The sequence below is a fragment of the Copadichromis virginalis genome, linkage group LG10 (genome assembly GCF_057382275.1).
Source record: "Copadichromis virginalis isolate Kocher_CV1m ecotype Utaka linkage group LG10, C_Virginalis_male_GT1.1, whole genome shotgun sequence".
NCBI classification, from domain to species: domain Eukaryota; kingdom Metazoa; phylum Chordata; class Actinopteri; order Cichliformes; family Cichlidae; genus Copadichromis; species Copadichromis virginalis.
Window position 1 is genome coordinate 23,524,570 of NC_140627.1, and position 24,528 is coordinate 23,549,097.

At 37.4% G+C, this 24,528-nt stretch overlaps 1 protein-coding gene across 1 annotated transcript in view; it reads right to left on the reverse strand.

Moving 5' to 3' along the window:
• Nucleotides 1–385: 385 nt before the first annotated feature.
• Nucleotides 386–24,528, reverse strand: part of stk10 (serine/threonine kinase 10) — a 38,331-nt gene continuing 14,188 nt past the window's right edge. The window contains exons 3-20 of the mRNA XM_085470729.1: nt 22,689–22,737; nt 21,942–22,091; nt 19,138–19,210; nt 18,128–18,322; nt 17,406–17,487; nt 13,161–13,295; nt 10,390–10,743; nt 9,919–10,299; nt 6,862–6,986; nt 5,971–6,094; nt 4,627–4,806; nt 4,306–4,398; nt 3,687–3,816; nt 3,431–3,555; nt 3,122–3,310; nt 2,915–3,040; nt 2,657–2,770; nt 386–2,123 (exon numbers count right to left, since the gene is read on the reverse strand). Of these exons, the coding sequence (XP_085326855.1) occupies nt 1,983–2,123; nt 2,657–2,770; nt 2,915–3,040; nt 3,122–3,310; nt 3,431–3,555; nt 3,687–3,816; nt 4,306–4,398; nt 4,627–4,806; nt 5,971–6,094; nt 6,862–6,986; nt 9,919–10,299; nt 10,390–10,743; nt 13,161–13,295; nt 17,406–17,487; nt 18,128–18,322; nt 19,138–19,210; nt 21,942–22,091; nt 22,689–22,737 (2,766 nt within the window). The 3' untranslated portion in view covers nt 386–1,982. The remainder of the gene's footprint in view (nt 2,124–2,656; nt 2,771–2,914; nt 3,041–3,121; nt 3,311–3,430; nt 3,556–3,686; nt 3,817–4,305; nt 4,399–4,626; nt 4,807–5,970; nt 6,095–6,861; nt 6,987–9,918; nt 10,300–10,389; nt 10,744–13,160; nt 13,296–17,405; nt 17,488–18,127; nt 18,323–19,137; nt 19,211–21,941; nt 22,092–22,688; nt 22,738–24,528) is intronic.

A 24,528-nucleotide genomic window follows, 5' to 3' on the forward strand; every position in this document is an offset into this window, starting at 1 on the left:
ATTAAACATTTGGATTTACAAGCAATTGAACATTTGTATCCAATGAAGTGCGTGGTGAGTGTAACAAACTGGAATGTTCTCGCTTCAGTTCCTCCAGCTTTAGCACTGCTGCAATGAATGACTGAATTTGCTATACTATCTAACATAAGTTACATAAAAACATCCTGTATATAGTCACACTCCTGCGTTCTCCACAATACTTTTTTAATAACCTTTCCTTGTGTGTGTGTTTATATATAGAGGAGTTGACACTGGATTTTTAATCCCACAAATCTTTTTTTAACCAACTGTTTAAAAAAAAAAAAAAAAATTATATCATCTGACAGTCTTGATGCGTTTTCCAGTAGAACAGGTGGTATCATGTTACAAAGAATCTCCACAACAATCCAGCAATTATAAAATCTGCATTTATTTACAACAGTGGTTCCTTCTGAAAAAAAATTTATTCATACAGTCCCTCCACACAAATAATGTTATGTAAACTAAGGCAGAGAGTCAAAGATACAGAGCCAGTAAACAGTAAGAAAAGAATTGTAAATGTAAATACTTCTGATATAAGAGAGATTAAGCTGTACCTGATTGTGGACCTGATTCAGTGTAAATCTGCAGGCCAACTGCAGTTAGCTGATGCAAACTGCTCCAATAAAACCACTCCTCACTCAAGAAATGATGATTTTGAGCTGCAAACTTTAAGTAGAAAATTAAACAGCTAGAGGCATCTTACAGCAGACTGAATTGTTGCATCCCCTTAAAATGATGTGAAGAACTATTGTGTAAAAACCTAAATTATTGCTATTGAATACCTAAAAATTATAAAATGGTTAAATCACTCTTAACCAAAGGCTTTTATTCACCTCCCAAAAAAAGTTAACATATATATTTTTGGGTTTGAGCTCTTCATGTTATTCTTGCTCTCAGTGCAAAGGAAGGCAAAGTTTAAGAAAAATAAACCTCTGTAAGCTTAGCAAAAACATATAATATTGCACATTGGTTAGCATTTACTGCATGCTGCATAACAATTCAAATTTAACTCCCCTCTATAACATCCTGAAAGAAAAACAAACAAAAAAAAAAAAAACCAAACAGCTCTGGCTTTGTCAGTTCCCATCCAGTGTGACTGATTTCTACAGTAATGATACAACAGAAAAAATAACTGAGCAATACTGAAAAAAAAACAACAAAACTTGAGTTCCCTTATTAGTTAACAACGAAATCTTAAAAGAAACCATTAAATTCAAAGATACATTGCATTCAGCCTTATCCCTCATTTAAAACAAAAAAGACACAAAATCATCACATCCTTCATTCCATGATTAAAAGACAAAGTAAATCAAAACTATATAGGGGTAAGCTGTATAATGTTCTTTGAGTAAAAATAAATAAAGGCAAACTTTGGCAGCAAAGGCAAAGTAAGGCACAGAGAACAGGAAATAAAAAAATAAAAAAAAAAGATTCAGTAAATCAAAACATTTCTAGAGGAGTTTTTGGTCTTATTTGAAAGATAACCTTGAAAAATTAAGGTAAGCAAGTACTCATTTACTAGGTCGTTAATATTTATAGCATTCCTTGTTATCGTGGAAAAAATGATCTCTGGCTGGGTGCTTTGGAAAAAAACAAAAAACCTGGTGGTTTTTCTGAATATTTAATCATTAAAACAGATAATTTGGTATCTTCAGCTCACCCCAATAAATGGCCTTTGTATCACATTATTGAGAAATCTGAAGCATGCTTGAAAAGAAAAAGAAAGCAAACACTGTATGGGAGTAGATATTATGTCAGGGTGTCTAATGACGCACATCAGAACATGAATAAAAACATAAATATTTACTAAAACAATAAAGAAACCTAATGGAAGGATCAGTATTCTGCCATTACTGGTAAAGCAAGAGAAAAAAAAAGAAGGCCAGCAGGCAATGGTACCAGTGGGTGTGTATACATTAGTGGGCAGAAGATAATATTGTGTAATGTCACAGCATCTGTTCTCATGTGGTAGTCTCATCTTGATACGGCATAAATTTGGAGACTCTGTTGGGAGAACTGGGGTTTGGACAGTCGGAACTCTCACTCATCCTGAAGAAAGCCTCCTGCTCCTTTTTCCTGGCATTCAGTTCATCTTCAAGGGCCTGGGAATGTAAAATGCACAAGTTTACCTCACAAAGATGTAAACTTTTGCAATGTGAACAAAGTAGAAAACAGAGCACTAAAATCATGAATTATTTGATATATCAACGTTCCTGTTATATGATTGGGAAAGCAGTTATTACATTGTGTCTTGTACATTTAAGTACTTAACTACTACTTTGCTTATTGAATTGCATGGCTACAGCAAAATATGTTATAAGAATGAGCCTGGAACCAGAAAAGTGGAGCTCAGAATGAAAACACTCTCAAAACACCCGAGCAAAAATACCGTAACCATAAATGTTTTACAATTGTTTGCATTTATTACAACTTTAGTAAGAAAAAGGGCATTTTTTTATCTTTATCTCAATTCACACCGAGCACATTTCAGTGTGTTTTTGATGAAAATTCCCAGTAAGCCTGCTCTTAAAAATATAGAAATTACTATGATGATAGTATTTTGGGAGTATCTGAGCCACAAAATAGACTCCAATACATTTTTGTTTGTAAGAAATTGTGAGTGGAGACAACATACCTTCTTTTTGGGCTTCAGTTGTTCCCTCCAGTCCTTCATCATATAATTGTGTTGCTCATCCAACATTTTGAGCCTCTGAGTCTCATTCTCAATCAACAGGTGACATTTTTCATTCTGCAGCAGAAAATGTGCTTGTTAAGCAATGTGGGCTAGTTATTATGTTCATTAAGTGTCCTCTATATTCTTTGGGAAAAAAAAAAAAAAAAACTACAAATAGATTTGTAATAAAAATGTTTTATTAAATTTGCCCTCACTCACCTGTAGCTGCAGCAGCTCTCTGATATTGCTTTCACACTGACCAGTCATCTCCCTCATCTGGTTCTCGTGCTTCTGCTGCTGATGCAGCCTCTCCGCCTTCTGCCGCTTCTCCTCCTGCTGAGAAAACTGGAGAGCCACGCATGGAGAAAGTTAATAAATAGTTAACTGAATGTGTGAATATGGAGTAAGAAAGCCCCTCTGTCTCACCAGTTTGATCTTCTCCTTGTCCTCTGCAGCACTGCCCGATGAGGTAATGCGAAGGCTCTTTTTGAACATGGTCATTCGAGTCTTTGACTCACTGCGCTGAATCTTAGGCAGTCGGCTCTTCTCCAGCTGCTGGTTAGTTTTCAGGATCTCAACCATTCGCTGATTGTAACTCTGCATCTGTTCCTTTTCCTGCAGGAAAAAACAACAACACAGAATTGGTTAACTTGATTTTGTCATGTAATCATGATTTAGGTGTTACCAAGTTGTGTGTGCAAACTTATTGTGGCAAGATGATATCCACTAGTGTACCTTCTCATGCTTTTTGAGAAGCTGATGCCTCTGGAGGAAGTACTGATCTTTCATCTGCTGCTTCACCAACTGATGTTTCTCATAAAGGTTCTTCTGCTCCATGTCCCACATCGTATTTTCACGCTCTAATCAAATTTAAAAAGTTGACACTGAATGAAATCAAATGGTAACTACAGCAAGGATGGGATAAACACAAAATGAAGAAAACAAAGCTGAAATTGTTACTGTGATTCTGTTTGCTTTACGGATGTTGTACCTCTGATTAGGCTTTGCTTCTTGTTAAGACAATCCCTCTCCAGGTCTGCAATCTCTCTCTTGTTGTTGGAAATGATATTCCTCAGTGTGATGTGCAGATAGTTTTTCTGAGCTACAAGGAATTTCTCTTCCTAAACAAAGGAGAAGGAGGAGAAATTGAGGAGTAGGTGAATAATCAGACAAAAATCAGCAGTTTCATGCAGGTGCCGTTTCCCTTCAAACAATCTACACATGCCAATTACCAGAAGCCTGCAACCAACATAACTCAACTGAGAAGCATGCCATCAGTGTTTACATCTAGTCTATTTCCTGGTAGATGTATACTTCTATTTGCAGTGATAAAGTTGGTTAGTAGTTTGATAGCAAAAGAATAGTTCTTAGATATAGCAGCCATTTAACCAGGTTCATTGTTTCTGAAAAAGGAGCTTTCTCCAGTGCATTCAACATATTTTTTATGATCACGTCACAATTGTAAATATTTCCAAAACTGAGCAACTTGCACCACCAAAGCAATATAGACTGAAAAATAATACTAAATTTAAGAGTTTAAAAAAAATAAAATTTGTTTTAACTGAGCTGTAATTATGCATCAAAATGGCACAAATGACCTAGCATCATACCTCTGACATCTTCATTTCTTGGAAGGAATTCATCTTCTGTTTTAAGGTTTCTTTACGCTGACTTCTGGGCAGCTTATCAACAGATTGTTTTACCTAAAAAGAAAATACACTTCAGTAATTAAACCTCAGACATCAGAACTTCAGAAAGGTATACAAAAATCAACACAGCTGTGCAGTCGCCGAGGTTGAGCACTGAAAGCTTCCTTTGACTTGCACCCTTTCTTTATGTCCTATTGAGATCAAGTGGGCTTAAATAAAGGCAAGAATATGTGAAATAATTACTGGTTATTTTGCTTAGGTGCACACACACACACACTTTACCTCCTTTTTCTTTAGTTTTATTTGGTCCAGGAATTTGTGATAGTCTCGTTCCTGTTCTGCTTTGATACGCCTGGTTTCTTCTTTCAGTTTAACTTTGTGTTCTTCCTCCATTTTCTCAATTGCCTGCTTCTGGTTCCTCTCCAGATTCTCCAGCTCTGTATCAAAGTGCTTCTTCTTGGTCTAGGACACACCAACAGGAGATATGCACATTATAATTTTAGCTGATGGCAAACAAGGAAAATGTTCCTAGTTCAAAAGTTTATTGCAACTGAAACCATCCCGATTTCAGAGTGTTTTGAAAATTTGTCACACTTACATGTTTCAGATCGTCAAACAAATTTTAATATTAGATAAAGATAAGCCAAGTAAATACAAAATGCAGGTTTTAAAGGATTTCATTCATTTATTAAGGGAGAAAAGTTATCCAAACCTGCCTGGTCCTGTGTGAAAAAGTAAAAAAGTAATTGCCCTTTGACCTTCTTAAATCATGATTAACTGTGATTAACCACATTTTTTGGAAAATACTCTGGAGTGACGAGACAAAAGGTTTGAGTTCCATTACATCTGGCATAAAACCAACAAAGCATTTTACATCCTACCAACAGTAATATATGATTATAGTGTGACGGTCTGGGGCCGTTTTGCTGCCTCAGGACTTGGAAGACTTGCTGTGGTAAACAGAACCAGAATGAATTCTGCCGTCTACCAAAACATCCTGAAGGAGCATGTGTGGCCATCTGTTTGTGACCTCAAACTGAAGCACACTTGGGTTCTGCAGCAGAACAATGATCCAAAACACACCAGCAAGTCCACTTCTGAATGGCTTAGGAAAAACAAAAAGCTTGTTTTTCTTGAAGACTTTGTTGTGGTCTTGTCAAATTTCTGGTCTGAATCCGATTGAGATGCTGTGGCACGACCTTTAAAAGGAGGTTCATGCTCAAAAACCGCAATGTGGCAAAATTACAACAATTCTGCAAAGGTGATTACTCCACAGTACTGTAAAAGACTCACTGCTAGTTATTGGAAATGCTTGATTTTTGTTGTTGATGCTAAGGGTGGCTCAACAGTTATTAGGTTTAGTAAACAATCACTCCCCCCCCCCCCACACAGGGCCATGTAGGTTTGCATTTTTCCCCCTTAATAATAAAACACCTTCATTTAGAAACTTCATTTTGTGCTTTCATATGGTATATTTGTCTACTATTTAAATTTGTTTGATGACCTGAAACATTTAAGTGTGACAAAAATACATACGACCATAGAATTAATGCAACAACTGTCTGACTAAGTTTTAGCTAAAGACGAAAATGCTGTTGTTAAAGCTGTTAGAGTAATGTGACTCACATTCATCTCCTGGTCAAAACGTCTTTGTATTTGTTCCCTTTGTGTTTCGAGTTTGGCATTCAGAGCAGCCAGGGCTCGCTGCTCTTCCTTCTGCAACAGACGGAGCTCGCGCAGCTCCTGCCGCCTACAAAAAAAACAAAACAAATGTATGTATGTATGTATGTATGTAGCTAAGGACACCTAAAATAAATGAAACTATGTCAGGTAAGATCTACTATAACTGGTAGCAAAATAACACAAGTGCTTAAATTACAGGTTAGAACTTTATCACAGGTTAGATCAGGCCACGGCAGCAGAAAAGTAATGAATAAGAGAGTAGAATAAATTGAGCTTACTTTATAATAAAAACAATGTTTATGCTGGCAGACCACTAACAACACTCTGAATGGTGCAAACCCAATGGAAGCAAAAGAAGATGCAATTTTTGTTCAGCACCGAGTTTCTGAAGATTATTTTCACCAAATTTAAACTAAGAATGATATCGAAATATTACTGCAGCCATAGGTGCAATATCATAGTCCCACCACTAGATGGCAGGAGTAAAACACAGGAACTCACTATGCTTCAGAGGAAGTACAGAAATCAGTTGTTTCAAATGCCAAATACAGATCACCTGAACTTTGACTTAACGAATAAGTAATTTCAGAAATTACATTTTCCTCTCAGACCAGAGACCAAATTACACTTTTTCCAATAACAGTTCTAATCTCAAGGGACTAAATTCCCAAAGAGCAGGATGACTTAAATAGTAAGAACTAAAACATAAAACAAAAATAAATAAGTCCCAATCCAGTGTTCACTGTGTCCTGAGAACACAAGAGTCCATGCCTCTCATTTAGAGTGAATGAAAAATGGCTTAGCTACCAGGGAATAATAAGATCACCCACATACCTGAGGAATCTCATCTCCTCATCTTTCTTCTCATCGTCACTGATGATCTTGGAGGTGGTCACACTCACCTCCACACCGTCAACAACAAACTTTCTGGTCCGCCTCAGAGTCTTATCTGAAAAGTTCTGATAGGTAGACAAAAACACAGAAAAGCCTGGTTTTAAACTCAGAATTGAACCTTTTTTCATGTACTTTGAGTTTAAATGCTGTTTTTTTAGTAGTTAAAAGGTCAGTACTACCAGATTCTTTCACTTCCATAGCATAATTAGACTCTCGCAATAGACAGGTTTTCTTTTTGTGTGTGAAAAACAATTTGCAACTTTACTTGTAAAATCTCTGTGCTTATATCAGCCGCAATATAATTTAGTCACAGAGTTGTTTTGTGACTCTTGTGTACTGTGACTGTAAGGAACTACAAACACCCCAATATCGCCCCCCCCCCAAAAAAAATCTTCAGATCACTCACAGAAACTATTTTCATGCAAATTCTTACGAATTAACTTCAAATATTTCAAATGTGTCAAGGTTCATCTGTAGTGTAGTCTTTATCTGTTAAAGGAGAGGCTGAGTAAGTATGTATGACAGTGTGTATGTTTACATGGCACTAATATCCTGTATGGCAGGTTCTACTGTAACAAGAAGCAAGATGCTGATCCGTTAGCATAATGGAGAGCGCCATGGAGGTAGTAACAACATCGTATACCAAATATGGCACCATGTGACTTGACTTCTCAACCTTCTTCAACAAGAATACTGGTTAAAGGCCTTCTTTATCCAGACTTGTGGATCTTCACATTGTCCGAAAGGACATTTCTAGACATTCACCCACAGAGCAGATGACCTTTTTCTTAGCCAACGAAGGTTTGTTCAAGTTTGCTCTAGCTCAAAAAGCACAAATCAGGCAGTTCAACCAAACAATGTGCGATGATGTAAACACACATTTCCTTTCAGTCAGTGCATGAGCCATAGCGTATTGTAATTGCAATGCAAAACTGTCACGGTTAACTGGAGCATGTGTAACTGAGAAGTTACGCCTTCTTTGTCCCCTGTCCAAGTCATCCTCCAGGGACAATATTTGCAAAATGATATGAAAGGGTTTACTCAGCAAACACTGGGAAGTTCTGAATGTCGTCACTTCCTGGTGTATAAATAGTTCATATATAATGAAGAGGAGATGAGACCAGAGAACTAAAGAGAGCGTGAACGCAAGACAGAAGGTATGAAGACAGTAAGAGAAAATCCCAATACTCTCAAAGTTATTTGTGCTTCAATTAAAATAAAAATGAATACAAAACTAAAACAAAAAGCTAATGACAGTTTTGCTTTCACTGTTACATAGTGAATAAGAAGTTATCGCAACTCTTCCTCTTGAGAGAATGATACAGATCTGCCTTGAAATTAAAAAAAAAAAGAATGATTTTATTACAAAAAGTAAATCAGAATTATTTTATGTAAACAATTAAGTTTGTTTTATCTTTTAATGTAACAGGGACTTTCTTGTTTGAAGTACTTGTCTTAGATGTAGGCGAGCAGTTTTTTTTTGTTTGCTTTTTGTATTGTCGGCTTATTTCTGGTCTTTTCTCCATTTTGTTCGAAGAAAACAAAACAATTGGCTGAAGATTTTAAAAAAGAAAAAAAAGAGTAAATATATTAGCACAAAAGGACCCTAGGAAGGTGTTCCCCACTCAGAGGGAATTATTTTGGTTTGCACAAACTGCTGTTCGCCATAACAAAGCTTCCCCATGAAGCCAACACAGCTGAGCAAACACGCTCCATATGAATCTGTGTGAGGCTCCTGTCATAGCTGGCAGCTACCGGATGCTAATGTTGCACTGCTCAGTACTGTTGAATCATTTTCTGCGTAACTGACACACTAACGATGACAATAAGTCTATGTGCTTGTGTGTTCTGGTGTGTTATTAATCGCACATTTACACCAAGATGAAAGGATATATATTCATCACTCTGCATTTCAGCTGTGGCGTTTATGTTTGAGTTCATCTGTGACTGTGCTGACTCCCTGTCACTCTTCATTCACACAAAAACAAAAAGAGTAAACAAACAAAAGAAAAAACACATGTAGCTCTCACACACACCCCATGGATTTATAAGTGCATGTGCACACTGATGTTTGCACTCATTCTCTCATGCAGAAACATAGAAATCATATTAAAAAAACAACAAAAAAAACCCAAGAAAATAATAAAAAGAAAAAAGCTTATAGGCAGACTCGTCTGGTAAATAATCTATTATTTAAAAAAAAAAAAAACCCTGACATGTCGAACAGCCATGACTCCACACCCAGTTAATAGGATTTTAATCATGGTCAGTCCATAAGCCTCCAGAAGCAACTCACTGACAATGGGCTGCATAGAAATTTCCACTCACAATAGTGAATGCTGAACTGTGCCCACACAAAGGCCACCACTGGTCTAGATGAACTGAAAGTGTTGCATATTTGGCTTCTCTTTCCCAACGTCTAGCCTCCCAATCGTCTCACTTACAAGGACTGTCAGACATGGATTTGGTGATTCTTAAGCAGAGACAACCTAATATCCTTTTTCAAGCTGGTAAATCAAATAAATAGTCATTTTGGAGATGCCCCAATATGCTTTGTCACCAATTCAGTCCAAACTTGAGAAATAAATCCCAGCAAACCTCACAGTCAATAAAAAAAAGTTACTTAAGTCCTCATGAATGTAAAACTTTGAGTTTCCCTAAGTGCAATGTGCGTGCAAACCTAATGGGAGACAGGCAATATTCTGTGTCAAACTCCCACACCCTAAAACGACACAATGCTGTTTCAGTTCCGCTATGAGTGCAAAGAAACACTTCTTTTTTTCCCCCCAGGAGGGGTTTTCCTACAGAGCTGCCCTCTGTACATCTTTAACACTTGAGCACTGGTTTTGCCATAAAGATATGTTCTGCAAAAACACTTTAGAGAATGAGGGATCTATCTTCTCTGACCATTCCTTTCTGGCATTTTAAAAAGTTTGAGTAAATGAATCATATGAAAATTCCTTTAAGTACAGAAAGCTTTGATCTGTGTTGGCTCACCCGTGCACTAATGGATGTGTTCTCCCTGTGGACAGACAAATCCATGCTCTCAGATGCCATGCTGCCTGAATAGGACAACTGCTCAATAATCCCTCCATTGAGATAAGATGAACCAGGATCAGCATTTGCTCCCATTGGTTTCTTCTCAGGGGAATCCTCTATTAGGCTGCCGTTTGCTACCTGGGTGGGAGCAGAGGAAGATGCAGGCGAAGGTACAGGAATCGAAACACCACTTGAAGTTGGCAATTCTCCATTAGCTGGGATCTTGGGGACCTCTGGTTCTGTTGAACCTATAAAGTTTATCGTACATTCCTCAGATCTCTCAGATTCCATATCAAAGAGAGATGGTGGCTGTTCTGTCTCTGGGGTGTCTCCGGCAACCTAGAACAATGATTTTAGTATTAATACTAAAAATAAATAAATAATCCCACTTCATAAATATACACGAGCAGAACAACTTTCAAAAAATACCTTTTCCTCCTCAAGTGTGGGTGTACTCTTCCCATCCTCAATACCAGAGTCTGAGAAGGTAGTCTTGGTTGAGGACTCACTCTCAGATTTCTCAGACTCTGATTTCTCAAGGATTTCACCCATTTTGTCTCCCACCTCATCTGGATCTTTCTTATGGACATTCTGCCGTGGCAGGGGTACAGGGACTGCCATGGTGGAGCCTGGTTCTTCCTCTGTTGATGTATCTGGCTGGTTCAGCTTCCTGGGGAATGGTACTGGTGCAGGTGAAGAAGGTGTGGTAGGGCTTGGGGTGTCCGGGGGCTGGTCACCTTCCAAACTGGTCTGACTAGTCTGGCATGGCTCCTTGGCTGAGGACTAAAGGAACAGAGAAGTGCTGTTAGGCACTGGTGTGACAAAACATTTCATGTTCGTAAGACATTAAGTCATGGGTGGTCTCCAAAATGTTAATGTTTTCAACCTTTGCTTCTGGTCCAAACACTAATGGGGAAAAAAAACATTCAGGCCGTCCACCTTTTTGCTAAGTAACTTCAATCTTTGCTTTAGTATGAATGCAGTCATTCCTGTTTTATACTTGCACATTGCTACTTTTAAGTGTGGCTTAGATAGCTATCTAATCTGCAATGGCGAGGTAATAATTACAGAGGTGAAAAACCTGCGTAAGTCAGGACAGACTGCCAGGACCTGAGAGTTAATGGCATTATCATTATCATTGCTATTATGAAAATCTTGATGCAAAATAATTCAGTGTGCACTCTTTCATTTTTGCATACAGCAGTGCGTTAAATGTATTTTATTATGCAGACAAAGCTGCACTTTACAGTGTCAAAAGTATGTGAAACACCTGCAAATATGCTGCAAAACCAAAACCCAAGACTAACAATCTTAGATAAATTATATTACTGCAGTTAGCATGTACACAGGTAAGGGAATTACATCTCAGAAGCACCCTATCAAATCAGACTAGGAAAGAATTAACTGATTATGCAGCTCAAAGAAAGCAAAAAACAAAAACGCCAATCATTTAAATGATATAAATTAATTTTTTAAAAAAGAAAATTGCCATGCAACACTCATCAACATTAACCAGAAATAACGTAATGTTTATGTGCAAAAAGAAGATATTGCACAACTATGTATAACTGCACAGTCATATCTCAGACATGTGAGACAAGAATTCTACATATGTGCACATCTCTAATCAGCAGCTCTGTATCAGGAACAGTCTCTTCTCCCTCAGGTCAAAACAAAACAAAAACCTGTCTTGATGACTCACAGCTTCACTAATGTCTAAGCAAACATCACTTTCTCACTTTGTGAGATATATATAGAAAAAGAGAAACTGTCTGGTTACTGCTTGTTTCGAAGTCAGCAATTTGTTACTGTATGTGTGAAAATGTTCCTGCCTGCAAATGAGAGGGAGCTTTATTTGTGCTTTCTTAAAAGAGATAATAAAGTAACTAATGATTTTATCAAAAAAAAAAAAAAAAACCAGCTGGCGTCATACACAGAGAAATAATAACACAAAGTAAGATTTTAAGCAAACCATCTCGTTCAAGTACCATGAAATGTGGACCAGTGTACTTTGGCAGCATTTTAAAGGGTGGTCACACAGATCATTGATTTGATTTAGTTACTTTATATAAAGATAGCTGATTCATCACACCTGCTTTTAAATAACTTTCCTTTCAATGATTAATGTACAACAAGGTGCATAAAGAAGACCTCCTACAGAAAGCTATTCCAAATACCTGTCCAGGTAAGACACTGTTCAATTGTCTAGATGAGAGTGTTTACTGTTCCACCATTTTCCACCAATTTGCACCATCAGTATACTAGAGTCACCCAAATAAAATAAAATAAAATAAAATAAAATAAAATAAAATAAAATAAAAAGACCCTTGAATGCCACAACATGTACAATAAGGAAGTACAATGTAAAAGGCCATTTGTCTTCATAGAGAAAGGACAAAAATGTATGAAAACATTTGTCTGATTACAGCATTTGTAAGAGTATTTCAAGGATCCTATAAAGACCTGCTATTGCTATGTAGAAATCCCCATGTTTTTGATTAAGGGTCAGAGTATCTTGGCTGAACAATAAGCAACCTAAAATAATTTACTCCTTTAGGGATTATGAGGCAATAGCTGTTTCTACAGGCCAAAAGCAGCACCTATATTTAACCATGTGCGGGTGTGGGTGAATGCCTGTGTTCCGTCTTCTGTTCCTTTGTTTGTGCTCAGGGCAGGCAGCAAACTGCACTTTCATCCTATGTTTCTGTCTAATCTCCAGTTCTCTGTGAATTCATGAATGACTTCAGTGGAATAAACCATCAATCCTTCTGCAGAAAGGCTATATTTAGCAAAATATGCTTTAAGAGGAGGTCAACGAGTCAGGACTACAAACGTGAGGCTCGGTGGTTAAGAAGGAACCTACGTGCTGGGGAACACATGCAGGTAAATGCACGCCTTTTTGTCATTTTGTGTGCAAGTTGCAACTTAATTACACAGTCTGGACACTGAAATTAAGGGTAATTTCCATCTCACTGTGTGGTCTGACAGGAAAATGAGGAACGTCACAGAAATGCATTTACTTGTAAAGTCAATACCACTTCTACGTCAAAATGCATCCATTTTCTGTGCCATTATTATGTTTTTAATTTAAATCACAACATTAATAAATTAAACCAATTGAATGGAAGAGCATGGACTGCCCACTCTTGTTTTCGAAACACCAAAATAAAAAGGACAATGATAATGAACAGGTTTGGTACCACAGTAAGGTCCATGCCCTCGTCTTCCTCTCCTTCCTCTCTATTGTCTTCAATTTCCTCCATGACTTCAGCCTTGACCTCAGCCACCAGCTCTCTCAGTGGACGGTTGGTCGTCACCGATTTCACAAAAGGGTGCTGTAGATAGGAGAAGAGACAGTTATTAAGGCTGATCAGAAATTTATTTTAGGGATAAATACTATAAACACTACGCATTTAGTTATTGCCTAAGAGTGAGGCTGACTAAAAGGCTTACAACCATGAAGCAATATTTGCACAAAACACAAGAACAGTATTTTCCACAGGTTTAAATAATTAGCAGATGACACCATTCTGCAACATCTCAACTTTCAATGATATCAATTTCTTTTCAAATAATCTGTAAAACTTTAAAATACAAAATGATGGATCAAGTGAAATAAAATTCTGGTGCTTAAAAACGATACACTAAATGGAACCGGAGTAGAAGACAAGACAACATACTTTCACTGCTGGGAAACTCTATCTGACACCTGCCAGTTCCTGCGCAGCATTAACAATGGGAACATCACAATACAACTCTCCACTTGAGGCAACAGTTTATTCTAACAGAATGCACCTAAAATAGCAACCAGTCTTCAACTCTACTATGTCTAAAAAGAAAATGCATGTTTCCCCGTGCTTCAAGTAAGGCAATAAGAACACTGTAACAGGAATATAAAAAAGGCAAATTAAAAGTTGAGTGCTGCAAGGATAAAAAGCTGATCATCTATTATTTAGATGCTTTGCACTCCTGTGTAATTTAACTGGAACAGCTGACAAAGGGGAAAAGTCTGCAAGGGGTGCTGGACCATGAAGTGTGTAGAAGTCAGTGTGTGTTGTGAGCCTCCACAGTTGTAGGTTCAGGAGCTTGCTTGTCCTTGAGGACAGCATTACGCTTGAGTTTTAAGCTTCTCCAATGACAAATAACAGTCAGCTATTGCCTAATGAGATGTACACAAATGAGTGCCATTTGACTATTTGTGAGGCAAAATATGAATGCATGGATAAGTTGTATGCTTAAATGCATAGTGTCTACATTTGGATGTCATGATTCTTTCTATGTCAGCCCATTTTATGGCATCAATTGACAACATGAGCAACATAAGATAGAGTTTTTAAATCTCAAACTATTGCTGCACAGCCAGCCCTTTTTGATTTAGTGATTTTTGTAAGAAGAACATCAACATGACTGATGCAGCAACGCTGGTTAATTAAAGACAAACTTCAACTGAAATGGCTCCGATTTCAGCAACCACACGGCCACATCCTCTGTAATCAGCCAACAGATTTATCTTAAAGCCATGTAAACCTGTGGCGTAAACAAGGTCACATGAACATATGGTGATGGCAGTGAATGCTTCAATAATAATTCAGTTTGTCATGTTTGGTAGAGGCAGTGCTGCAATAAATGCATGTTTAAAAGTGAAAGGAGCTAAAATAAACTCAACTTCTGTTTCCACTATCTCAATTCGAAAATTGCAGAGAGAGGCTTTTTGGAAGTAAAATTTCAGACATGTTTTAGATTTACATTAAGCCTAAGCAAGGTGAAACATTGGAGAAAAGAGTTTTAATGTGAGAAGCACTACATTAGAATTACTCCAATTCTGAGAGAAAATAAGGCATCTTATTCTTTTGACATGTTACAGATCCAACAAGGTATTTAAGGCTGGGAACTGGCAACTAATTTCATAATCAACTCATGGTTGTTGCTTTCTAATTAAATTAGAGAACTATGAGAAATGTCCAGTTACAAATTCATGAAACTCACAGAAATATCAAAACATCTTTATATCAACTGCTTTAACTAAGAATCCAAAATTTCTGATTTAAAAATGTTTCTCAAATGTTAACAAAATCAAAACTAACTTATAAAGCCATAAAAATGACTTGAAATAAATTCCATTATGTCAATTATCTAATCATTGTTGCTTTAGTAAAGCTCTTTATTTCATTTGAATGCCTACTGAAGATTATAAAAGATATTTTTCTCCCATTGCCATAGAACTTATATGAGGAATGAGTATGAGTAGCTAGTAACTAAAAAAGTAGGAGTAACTGTAGCGTCAAGCACCTACAGCAGTAAACCTCTGAGAAATCTGCTGTATAATCCAATAAATTATACCAGACCTCCCATACTCCAGGTAAACACATCCTCACTGAGGCAAAACACAGGGCAAAAAGACCAAGTGTTAGCACTGGTGCCTTGTTACACAGATATAGATGTGTATCAGTGGATATATGCACCATTTTATAGGTTTCGCATTGCTTTAGACAGAGAGGGGGGAGATTTGGTGCGCATGGCTTTGTATAAAGATTAAATGTGCACAATATGGACCATTAGGTGACTAGAAGAGAAACCTGCAAAAAGGTCAGGTGTACATGCACAGGAATAAAAATAAAGTGTATGCTTTTGTCCCTCCATCTTTATGGACAGTTTTAGATCTTGAATGATGTAAATTTAACTAGTTATAAAATTTTCATTTTTGAAGGAGGGTTTGGCAGTTAAGACGGTTTTTAGGGTTAGGACTTTAATAAGTTAAGTTAGGGGTAAGAATTTTACTGGGCAAGGTGCAATTTTGGTACTCAACTGACTTGACTTTTATTAACCCAAATTTAGTACTTTAGGACAGATTTCTGTCTCAAAGAAGTTGTTTGCAGAATTAGAAGATTACACTTTTGTTTAAGATATACTCTATGAAGTTTAGACAACCAAGATTAACTCAAAGTTCTACTTCAGAAATGTTTATATGCTTTCCAGGGCAGCTCTGCCAAAAACACCATAAAAACCCTGCACATGAGAAACTATGGGAGGAGACGCTGGATTCAATATAATACTAGTCATCCAGACGGTCTCCCGGCCAGCCACACACCCACAGTGACTGATACTGTGTCATGTTTTTTTGTATACATTCCTTACAGCCGCATATGTGGGACAGACGCAGAGTAATTATGGCAAAAAAAGGGAAGAGGTTAAAAAGATGTTTATAACCAATTCTTGTTTCCTGTGAAAAGCTTAGTGACAAAGACTTTGCAAAGCTTTATTTTTATATCCCTTATTTAGTCTATCCAGCACCAGGGATATTTTTTCTGACTTTTTTATTCACCTGTATTTTTCCACATCTGCTCACTTCACCCTAAAGCCTGTAACATATCTGACGGTAACTGCCGGCAAAGTGACATGATGCAACATCCATCACAAAGCCTCAATCTGACCACGCCCACAAGTGCCTACAGCTGTTAGGAGGCAGTGGACATGATAAACATCTAAAACTTGCAGCACAGCACCAAAAACTGGGCCGCGCCTGTCTCTTTCCCTCCCCACTAGAGAACACATGGAGAATTCCCTGCAGGCCTGACTAGGGTTTTCATCTTTGCCTCGCTCTAATTGGCCAAAGGTGGCAAACTCAAGTTAATCCTGGCACACCATTGGCTGAGAGCAGGAATGTAAATAGCTGGCAGCTCCTCAGCTATGGGATGCAGACAGGAAACTGTGGCTCTGAATTTTAATAGACATTGCTCTTGTTCTGTAATCCACACCCTGCTCATGGCTTTGCTCATTCTACTGGCTCTGAAATCTAGAGTCTGATTGAAGCTCGTCTTTAGATATTTGCATTTCATTGCCACAACTTAGAATTACCATATGATGATGCCTTTAATAATCAAACAGCTGCTTAGAACCATGTCTGCCCAGGATCATATGTATAGTGAAGTCTATAAAAGGCATCAAATAAGCTTGCTGACGAATACAAAATATGGTCAGAATCTGAATTCTGTTTCTGAGATGAATAATGTCGAAAACATTTTTGTAGGGTAATATTTTTTTTTGAGGGTAGGGTGGGGGCATTCGCGAAGAGGCCAAAGCTTCTTATTTCTTTTGTCCTTCCCATCTAAACCTTCAAGGATATTTTATGATAGTGTCTTTATTCAGGATCCTTTACCATTACATTTTGGCTACTGCACATTTTCTACCTAATAATTTTTCACTTTTACACTATCAATTTCTTATAAAGCGTTTCATTTTCACCTGCATGCCTGTGCCCGCCATGGAACACCAACCTGGCACAGATCACTGTATTCAGGTCTTAAAATAGAAGATTAAACTGATCTGTGTGTGTGTGTGTGTGTGTCAGTACAAGACAAAGACAGAGTATGATGTTCCATTGTATGTCAAAGTGCAGCACTGTATAATATTCACTACTATTCAGTTACACACAGCATCAAGCCTACCTCCAACATTTGAGCTGCAGTTGGGCGAGTCTCTGGGTTTTTATCCAAACATTTCCGCAGGAAGTCATTAAATGCCTGTGACCTTGAGTAAATAAAAGAGAAAAGAAGTAGTGAAGTGAAGAAACAGTTAAAACAAAAAAATAATTTTAAGTAACATTTCCAACCATTTTAGACCATCTTTGTACGCAGCTTTGTTGTGCAAAAAAAAAAAAAAAAAAAAAAAAAAAGAAAAGAAAGAAAAAAAAAAAAAAAGGTCTCAGCAGGAACAATGAATCAGCGGCCCTTTCTAAATCTCCCTCTACCTGATAACTTCACTTTCACAGTAATAAATTCACTGCTACAGCGCATTTAATCTCATTAAAGAAAAGGTAGAAAAAAATTACAGTTTGGCACTCATTTAAGTGCAGCCTCTGCTGGAAAATGGTTGGCATGTGGAAAAAGGGAAGGACAATTTGATGCATGACTGTCTAGAGCAGATTACAGTATACCAAGTGTGCAAAGTACTTGGAAGTGATTGAAATTAAATGACTTGTTGAAATCTAGACAGGGAAATAAAAGTCCCCGTTGACTCCACTTGCCATTTTCTATCGTGTAGCTTATGAATCATGGAGGCAGGTTTCAAACTCCCCACTTTCTGGTTAACAAATTCCTCTTCGCAGCCTGTACATATTATGCTAGACAGTTGCAGGCCAAATGTGCAACAGCTGAATTCAGATTCTCACCATTTCTTTGGCTGCTCCAGGCTAGGAGGCTCAGACTTTGCGATCTTTAATAGCACCCTCATGGGATTGAGCTCGTGGTGTGGGGGTTCAATCTGCGCAAGCTCGATCAGAGTGATTCCCAAAGACCAGATGTCGGCCTTGTAGTCATATGGTGCATCCTTCATTGTCTCACACATGACCACCTCTGGAGCCATCCTGAGACAGATAAATAAGGTTAAACATTAAAGATTGTGGCATGCAAACTCCTCCACAAACACATCACATGGTTCAGCACATAAATACTCTGTTGACTAAAAACATGCAGCTCCCCATGGGTTAAAAAAAATAAATAAATAACTAAATAAATAAATAAAATAACAAGTAAAGAATCTAAAATAACCATCAAGATGTAATTAAGTAATAACACATACATAAATGTAATATAAATAAGATACAAATTTTGACTAAGTGTAGTCAAAAAAGTAGCATTTTAGATTAAGTTTTTTTCCCTGATCCGATCAGGACTGTACACAGTTATGATTTAATTGAGCTGGGATGGTGGGGATGAATGATAACCTGTTCTAGTAAATGTTTAACTGTCATATTGGTATAAAGGAAGGCTCAATGGAACAAGGTTCGCTGGGAATCATTTCTAATTTGGAGGAGCACTATTTGACAAGAATGAAGGATTGTAATGAATACTGACTGTATGCACAGTATCATTTTCTCTCAGGTATTAAGTGCTGTGAGCAGTCAAAAAGGGTTGACCCACTAATTTTAAAGTTCATAGATGATATCTTCACAAGTGCTATGTATATGAATTATATTAAAGTAAACATTTAATATAGTTGTTTTGCATAACAGTAATAGATTTACAGATAATGTTGCAAATCAGGGAGCAGGATTGTTATATGATAATATGGGATTTAGAAAAAGTAGAGTGTAATTTATATAGTCATTGAAGGCATTGAATGTAGCGTACTAAGCCAACCCCCCGCCCCCAGTGTTGCTGACTGAAACTGTAAACTTACCAGTATGGTGTTCCAATGAAAGAATCTCTTCTTTGCAACGTTTTGGTATTTTTTGCAGACACACCAAAGTCAGCTGCATGAAAAAAAGAAAAACGAAAAGAAAAGTCACGTGATGGAGGAAAGACGTTCACTAGCATTTCACAGAAGGAAGGAATGAAACCAATTCAAAAACTTCCGGCTTTTTTTTTTTTTTTTCCACAACCACGCCCATGAGGTAGACAAATACTTTTTAGCTTGTAAAGCCATCCTGACTGTGTGATCTTTGGAGTTACAAATCCAGAAACAGTAAATTTATAGCAGTCCTATTTCCTTAAAAAAGTTGCCAGATTTCCAGATTACAGGGGTCTTGTTTTCACTTTAGTTTTTTCCTCCCGCCTGTCAGAAGGAATATCATGTGTACCATGCCGGGGTTAGAGAAGTGCTTGGCAGTAGCGCTTAGATTTTGCACACAAGGCAGCAGGGTCACATCTTCAATTACAAACTGGCATGTTCTATTATGGGTTCTTAAATGACTTTTGGTTTTGTAGACTACAATTCAAAATCTTTGGCTTCACTGTCAAATGCATCACTTGAAACAGTCTGAGCTTTTGCAGCAAGGATTTCTACATCTCAGAGACATTGAAATTAAGCAGTCCTTTTATTTTACATTGAATAAGAGTTAACACTATGTTTTTGGTAAAAACAACACAAAACAGATTAAATAGTTGTTCATTACCTACAACAGGGCTCTCATTATGTTCTACACTTCCAGGAACTAGTGCACAATAGCAGGTTTTAGCAGGAGTCCCAAAAGAAGTGAAGTAATGTTAGTGGCAACCTCTATGCTTTTATCTTTTACCACTTCAATTATGCCCATTAGTCAGAGTTTATACTCATCAAATTCGAGGGTCTAAGTGTCAGATGCTGCTTGCTGCCTCTTGAAGCCAATTTCTGAGTTTTTCCTTTGTTCCCGCTTCCGCATGTCTACTACATTAGGGTCCAAGATTAACATCACTAATTCAGTATTCGACAAAATATGTAATATGCTCATCTTCCATTACAGTGCTGAACAATGTTTTCTTTGCATAACATTTTGATAGCAAAATGAAGTAGACCATTGACTTTAGAATTTATTATGACCCAAATAATTATTACATGAGATCACATTGACCTTTAAACGTCAAATTCCAATCAGTTGATCCCTGGGTCTAAGCCTATTTTAAAGACACGTCTCAAGGATTTCCTGATGAGAATAAAATTACAAAATTGTGATGGGAGACAGATGTAATCACTGACTCACAAGCCCTCACTGTTCACAGGTTATCATCATCATCAAAAACTGAATTGAAATCCACTGAGAACGACAAATGTGACGTTGTGTTTGAGAAAAATCTGTGTGAAGGTCATCACTGTAGCAAGTCACTTTAAATTCTGACCAGTACTGTAGGGAGTTGTAGCGATTCTTGTGAATTGACGGACAAACGATGGATACAACAACATGGCATAACCGGATTGGCAAATCGTATAGGCTAAAAATAATGTTTCCTTCATGACGATAGCAGGAAGGCATGATACCTCTGATCCAATATTCATTTGCTTTTGTTTTTATCGTTACCTGGATACAGCAACAGGAATTATGAGCAATTTGTTTTTGCCATCATCAACAATTCTTGGCACTGGTCACAACTGCTGTAAATAAGTTCGTAAAAATCATTAAAGACTTTTTTTAATCCAAAAAAGAACTGCATGAATGCTTCATGAAGATCAGACATTTTAGCTGACCTCAAAGATAGTTTAATTGCTGTCTTGTTTGAATTAACATGTATTTAGATAAGTTTGAAGACCGTAAATGAGTCCATGTCATGACATAATGGGTTTACAGAGGCAACTCCCAGTGATTATAGGCAACTGTGGTGGAGCTGGAGAAGAATGTAAGCAGGAAAGATTCTTGGCATGCAGCTTAATGAGCACACTTTTTGACAAAAATGTGTCATATGAATTTCTTTTTTTTTGGTCTTAGCTCAGTAAAAATGATCAGAGAGTCAATCAGAGTAAAGAAGGTAAAACATCACGCCATAAACAGTTATCTAAAGTTTCATATCTGAGGATCCTAAATGTTATGCAATCATTTAGACAATTCAGCACTTGCTTACCTGGCACTTAGACAAAGCACTGCACTAGAACACAACACTTCAATCTAAAACAAACTAGAGTGTGGATCCAACTTTTGTCGTCCAGCCATAAAATTTGAAGAATGTGAGGAACGCTTCAAAAAGCCAATAAATGAATAAAAATATGCAATGTTCTCAGATCACAGTTTTCCCACACAGTGCTTGCGATTCGCTGACAGCAGCAAAGGAGGAGTGCAGGACCTCTTACTGTGCATGTTATGTGTGGCATGCATTTATGTCAAAGAAACAATGAACCTAAAGATTAGCCAAGACCCCAGAAATAACCTTCAATAATCAATGTGAATGATACATTAATCTGGGAATTAGTCCCACAATAATTAATTTAGCAGTAAAATGCAACAGTTGAAATTCACAAATGTTTTTTAAGAGGTTAAAAAACTGCTCGAGTCAAATAAGAAAAGCAACCAATACTTTGTATTAGTCTGTACTATATTTTCTGCCTGAATATCAAATAAAATCTCAGTTTTCAAAACAGTACTGCAGTTTTCTGACTGTTCATACAAATGTGGTTGCAAAAACAAAACATCATTTTGTCCACCTTGATGCCTCTATAATAAAAAAAATGATCAATGCATTACACTCTGCTAGAAATGAAAAACCTGAACATCACAACATCTAAAACTAAACACTTACCCAGTTTGATGTCACCATCCAGCATTAGGAGGATGTTACCAGCCTTCAGGTCTCTGTGGATGATCTTCAATCCATGGAGGTAGTCTAGCGCCTCCAACATCTGGCGACAAACTACCTGAATCTGGGGCTCTGTCAGCCCCCGATCCAACTCTGATATGGGCAGGAGAGGAGGAGAGGTTAGAGCAACAGAGACGGAACACTGCATCCTTGTAATTCATACAATCATGGCAAAATAAAGAGTACAGAGCTACCGTGTGAGCTCCATGAGAAAAAAAAAACAACACTAAACCCACCATAGCAGATCAGGTAGTATTACCCGATAAGTAATCCCAGATTAGAAAAACCTTCACACATCCAAGATAATCCTGCCCTGTAGACTTCGTTTCATCTCTGTCTGTGTTTGGTTAGCTGCAGATGGGGTGCAGGCAGTTACGAGGATGTGGATTACCCAGTGAAAACACCAGGGGGATTTCCCACACAGGAGGACTCCACTATGTCTGACTGTTTCAAGGCTTCAAGGTCAAATTAATAAAGCTGTAGTATGATGCTGTTTTTCAGGATTTTCTGCCTGATAAATTTGAGATTTTTAAATACATATACGGTCATGAAAGCTAAGAACTAATTTTGACTTAAAAAATTTTTTTAAAAAGACAAAAAAATAAAAACACTCTCTGAGGTTTGGAAACCAACTGTTGTTGTAAAGGAAAAAGATTTTTTAAATGAAAATACAGAGACAGAATGGCCTACCTAGCATGGCGGCATCCACAGCGCCTCCAGGGCAGAACTCAATCATGATCTGGGGGGAGAAGAGAAACTGGTGTTAAACTTAACCCAGGAATTATAAGTAATAAAACTGAAAGCTGAAAAACAGTCAGTGAAAGTCTGTGTTTCATGAGTTTGAACTTAGCTGTTGATGAAGCTTTTGATGTGTCTGTGATAGCAGAGACATCAATATACTTTAAGATGAAGGATTTTCAGTGGGACATAAAAGCAGAAAATCTAAATTTATATCAGAAGTGTGTCCTTCCTGTTAAATTATGTCATCACTACCTGTAGAGGAAAAACTGCCAAACACACATCAGTTCAGCAGTAAAGTAAAAGAAAAGGCAGATGGAGGAGGTAAAAACTGAAGAGGTTTCCTAAATGGAGTCTTATTAGCCATGTCCTCAAACACACCTATTAGAAAACCATAGTAAGATTGAACTTCTTTCACAGCACATACTTCATTTATAATTATGTTTTGATTCCAAAATTGAACTCTTGGTACTACGAAGCATACCTGCTGTGTGATCTCATTTTATTTTTTACAATCATCAGTCTTTCTTGCTATGACAACACTGCCAAAGCATCAGCCAGGCGCTGGACAAGGCGTGGAGTTTCAGCCCAGACAAACCCGCACAATGAACGACAAATACCAAAAGGTGAAACCACACCATTGCACGTCTGACGGTATGAAACTATGCATACCTCTGTGTACACGCGGTCACGTGAAGGCGCACATACTTTGCAAAGAATCAGAATATGAGGGCTGCCATTCTTGGCATTGAACACCAGGTGGAACAATGCTCTTCTGTCACGCTGACAAACTTCATTAGTTTGGGCTCTGCCATGTGTCATCAGCGATCTTCCATTTTGCTTAGTCTGTTTAAAAGTTAGTCTCATATCAGATTTTTAGTTTTTTTAAATAAACAGCTGAAAGACTGTCTGGCCTGTGTATGACGCATGTTTCCAGCTTTTATATCTTTGAACTAGATCGAAGTTTTACCACGTGTTTAAGTTGTTTTACAGTAGCTAAAAACCTGTTTTAAGATTCCACTGTTTGATCAACAAAGAAGAAACAGAAATCTAACATAGGTCAGGTTTAGCATTTTATTCTTCAAGTAAGAAGATTATTAAGGAAAAAGAGTTTCGCACACACTTCAAAAATTAACATTTCCTGTTGATATGCATCCTTCCACCATTATGATCTGTAAAAGTTAAATAAGAACAGAATGTATTATTTTAAAATGTGTACCAACTGATGTGCAGTTTCTTCCCATCAATATTATCAGTATATATACACACTCTGAAAATATTTTGTTTATTCTACATATTCTCAACACTACAGAGGGTGGTTAATCACACCTTTTATTACAAACCACATCCCTGTTCCTGCTCACCACTGCCCATTTTTTTCACTTCTGTTTAAAAACCACTCTCCAAGTTAAACGAACTGCACTTTAGTGGTAGCACAAAGCGCTGGCCAAACTAAACAGCTGTACATTACTCGGCTGTGACAGAGGCAACTGGTTTGTGTAGTCATCAGTGTGTCTGCAGCAAAGATTTGTTCTCGCTGCGTGAAAGAATCTTGGATGATGTGTGATGCTGTGGGTAAAGAATGCGCTCCAACTGGTCAAGCTGCATGATATTCATAACCACTGTGGGCTGAACACACACATACACTCAGTGTCCCTGTGTATTTGAGTCAGAGTGAGACTTTAAAAAAATAATAAAAAAAACTAAACAATAACCCAGTGTACTTCATCCCCTGTTTAAAGATATATCTCACATTTTACTCTAAAGGGGTGATTTTTTATCTTCAAGTGTC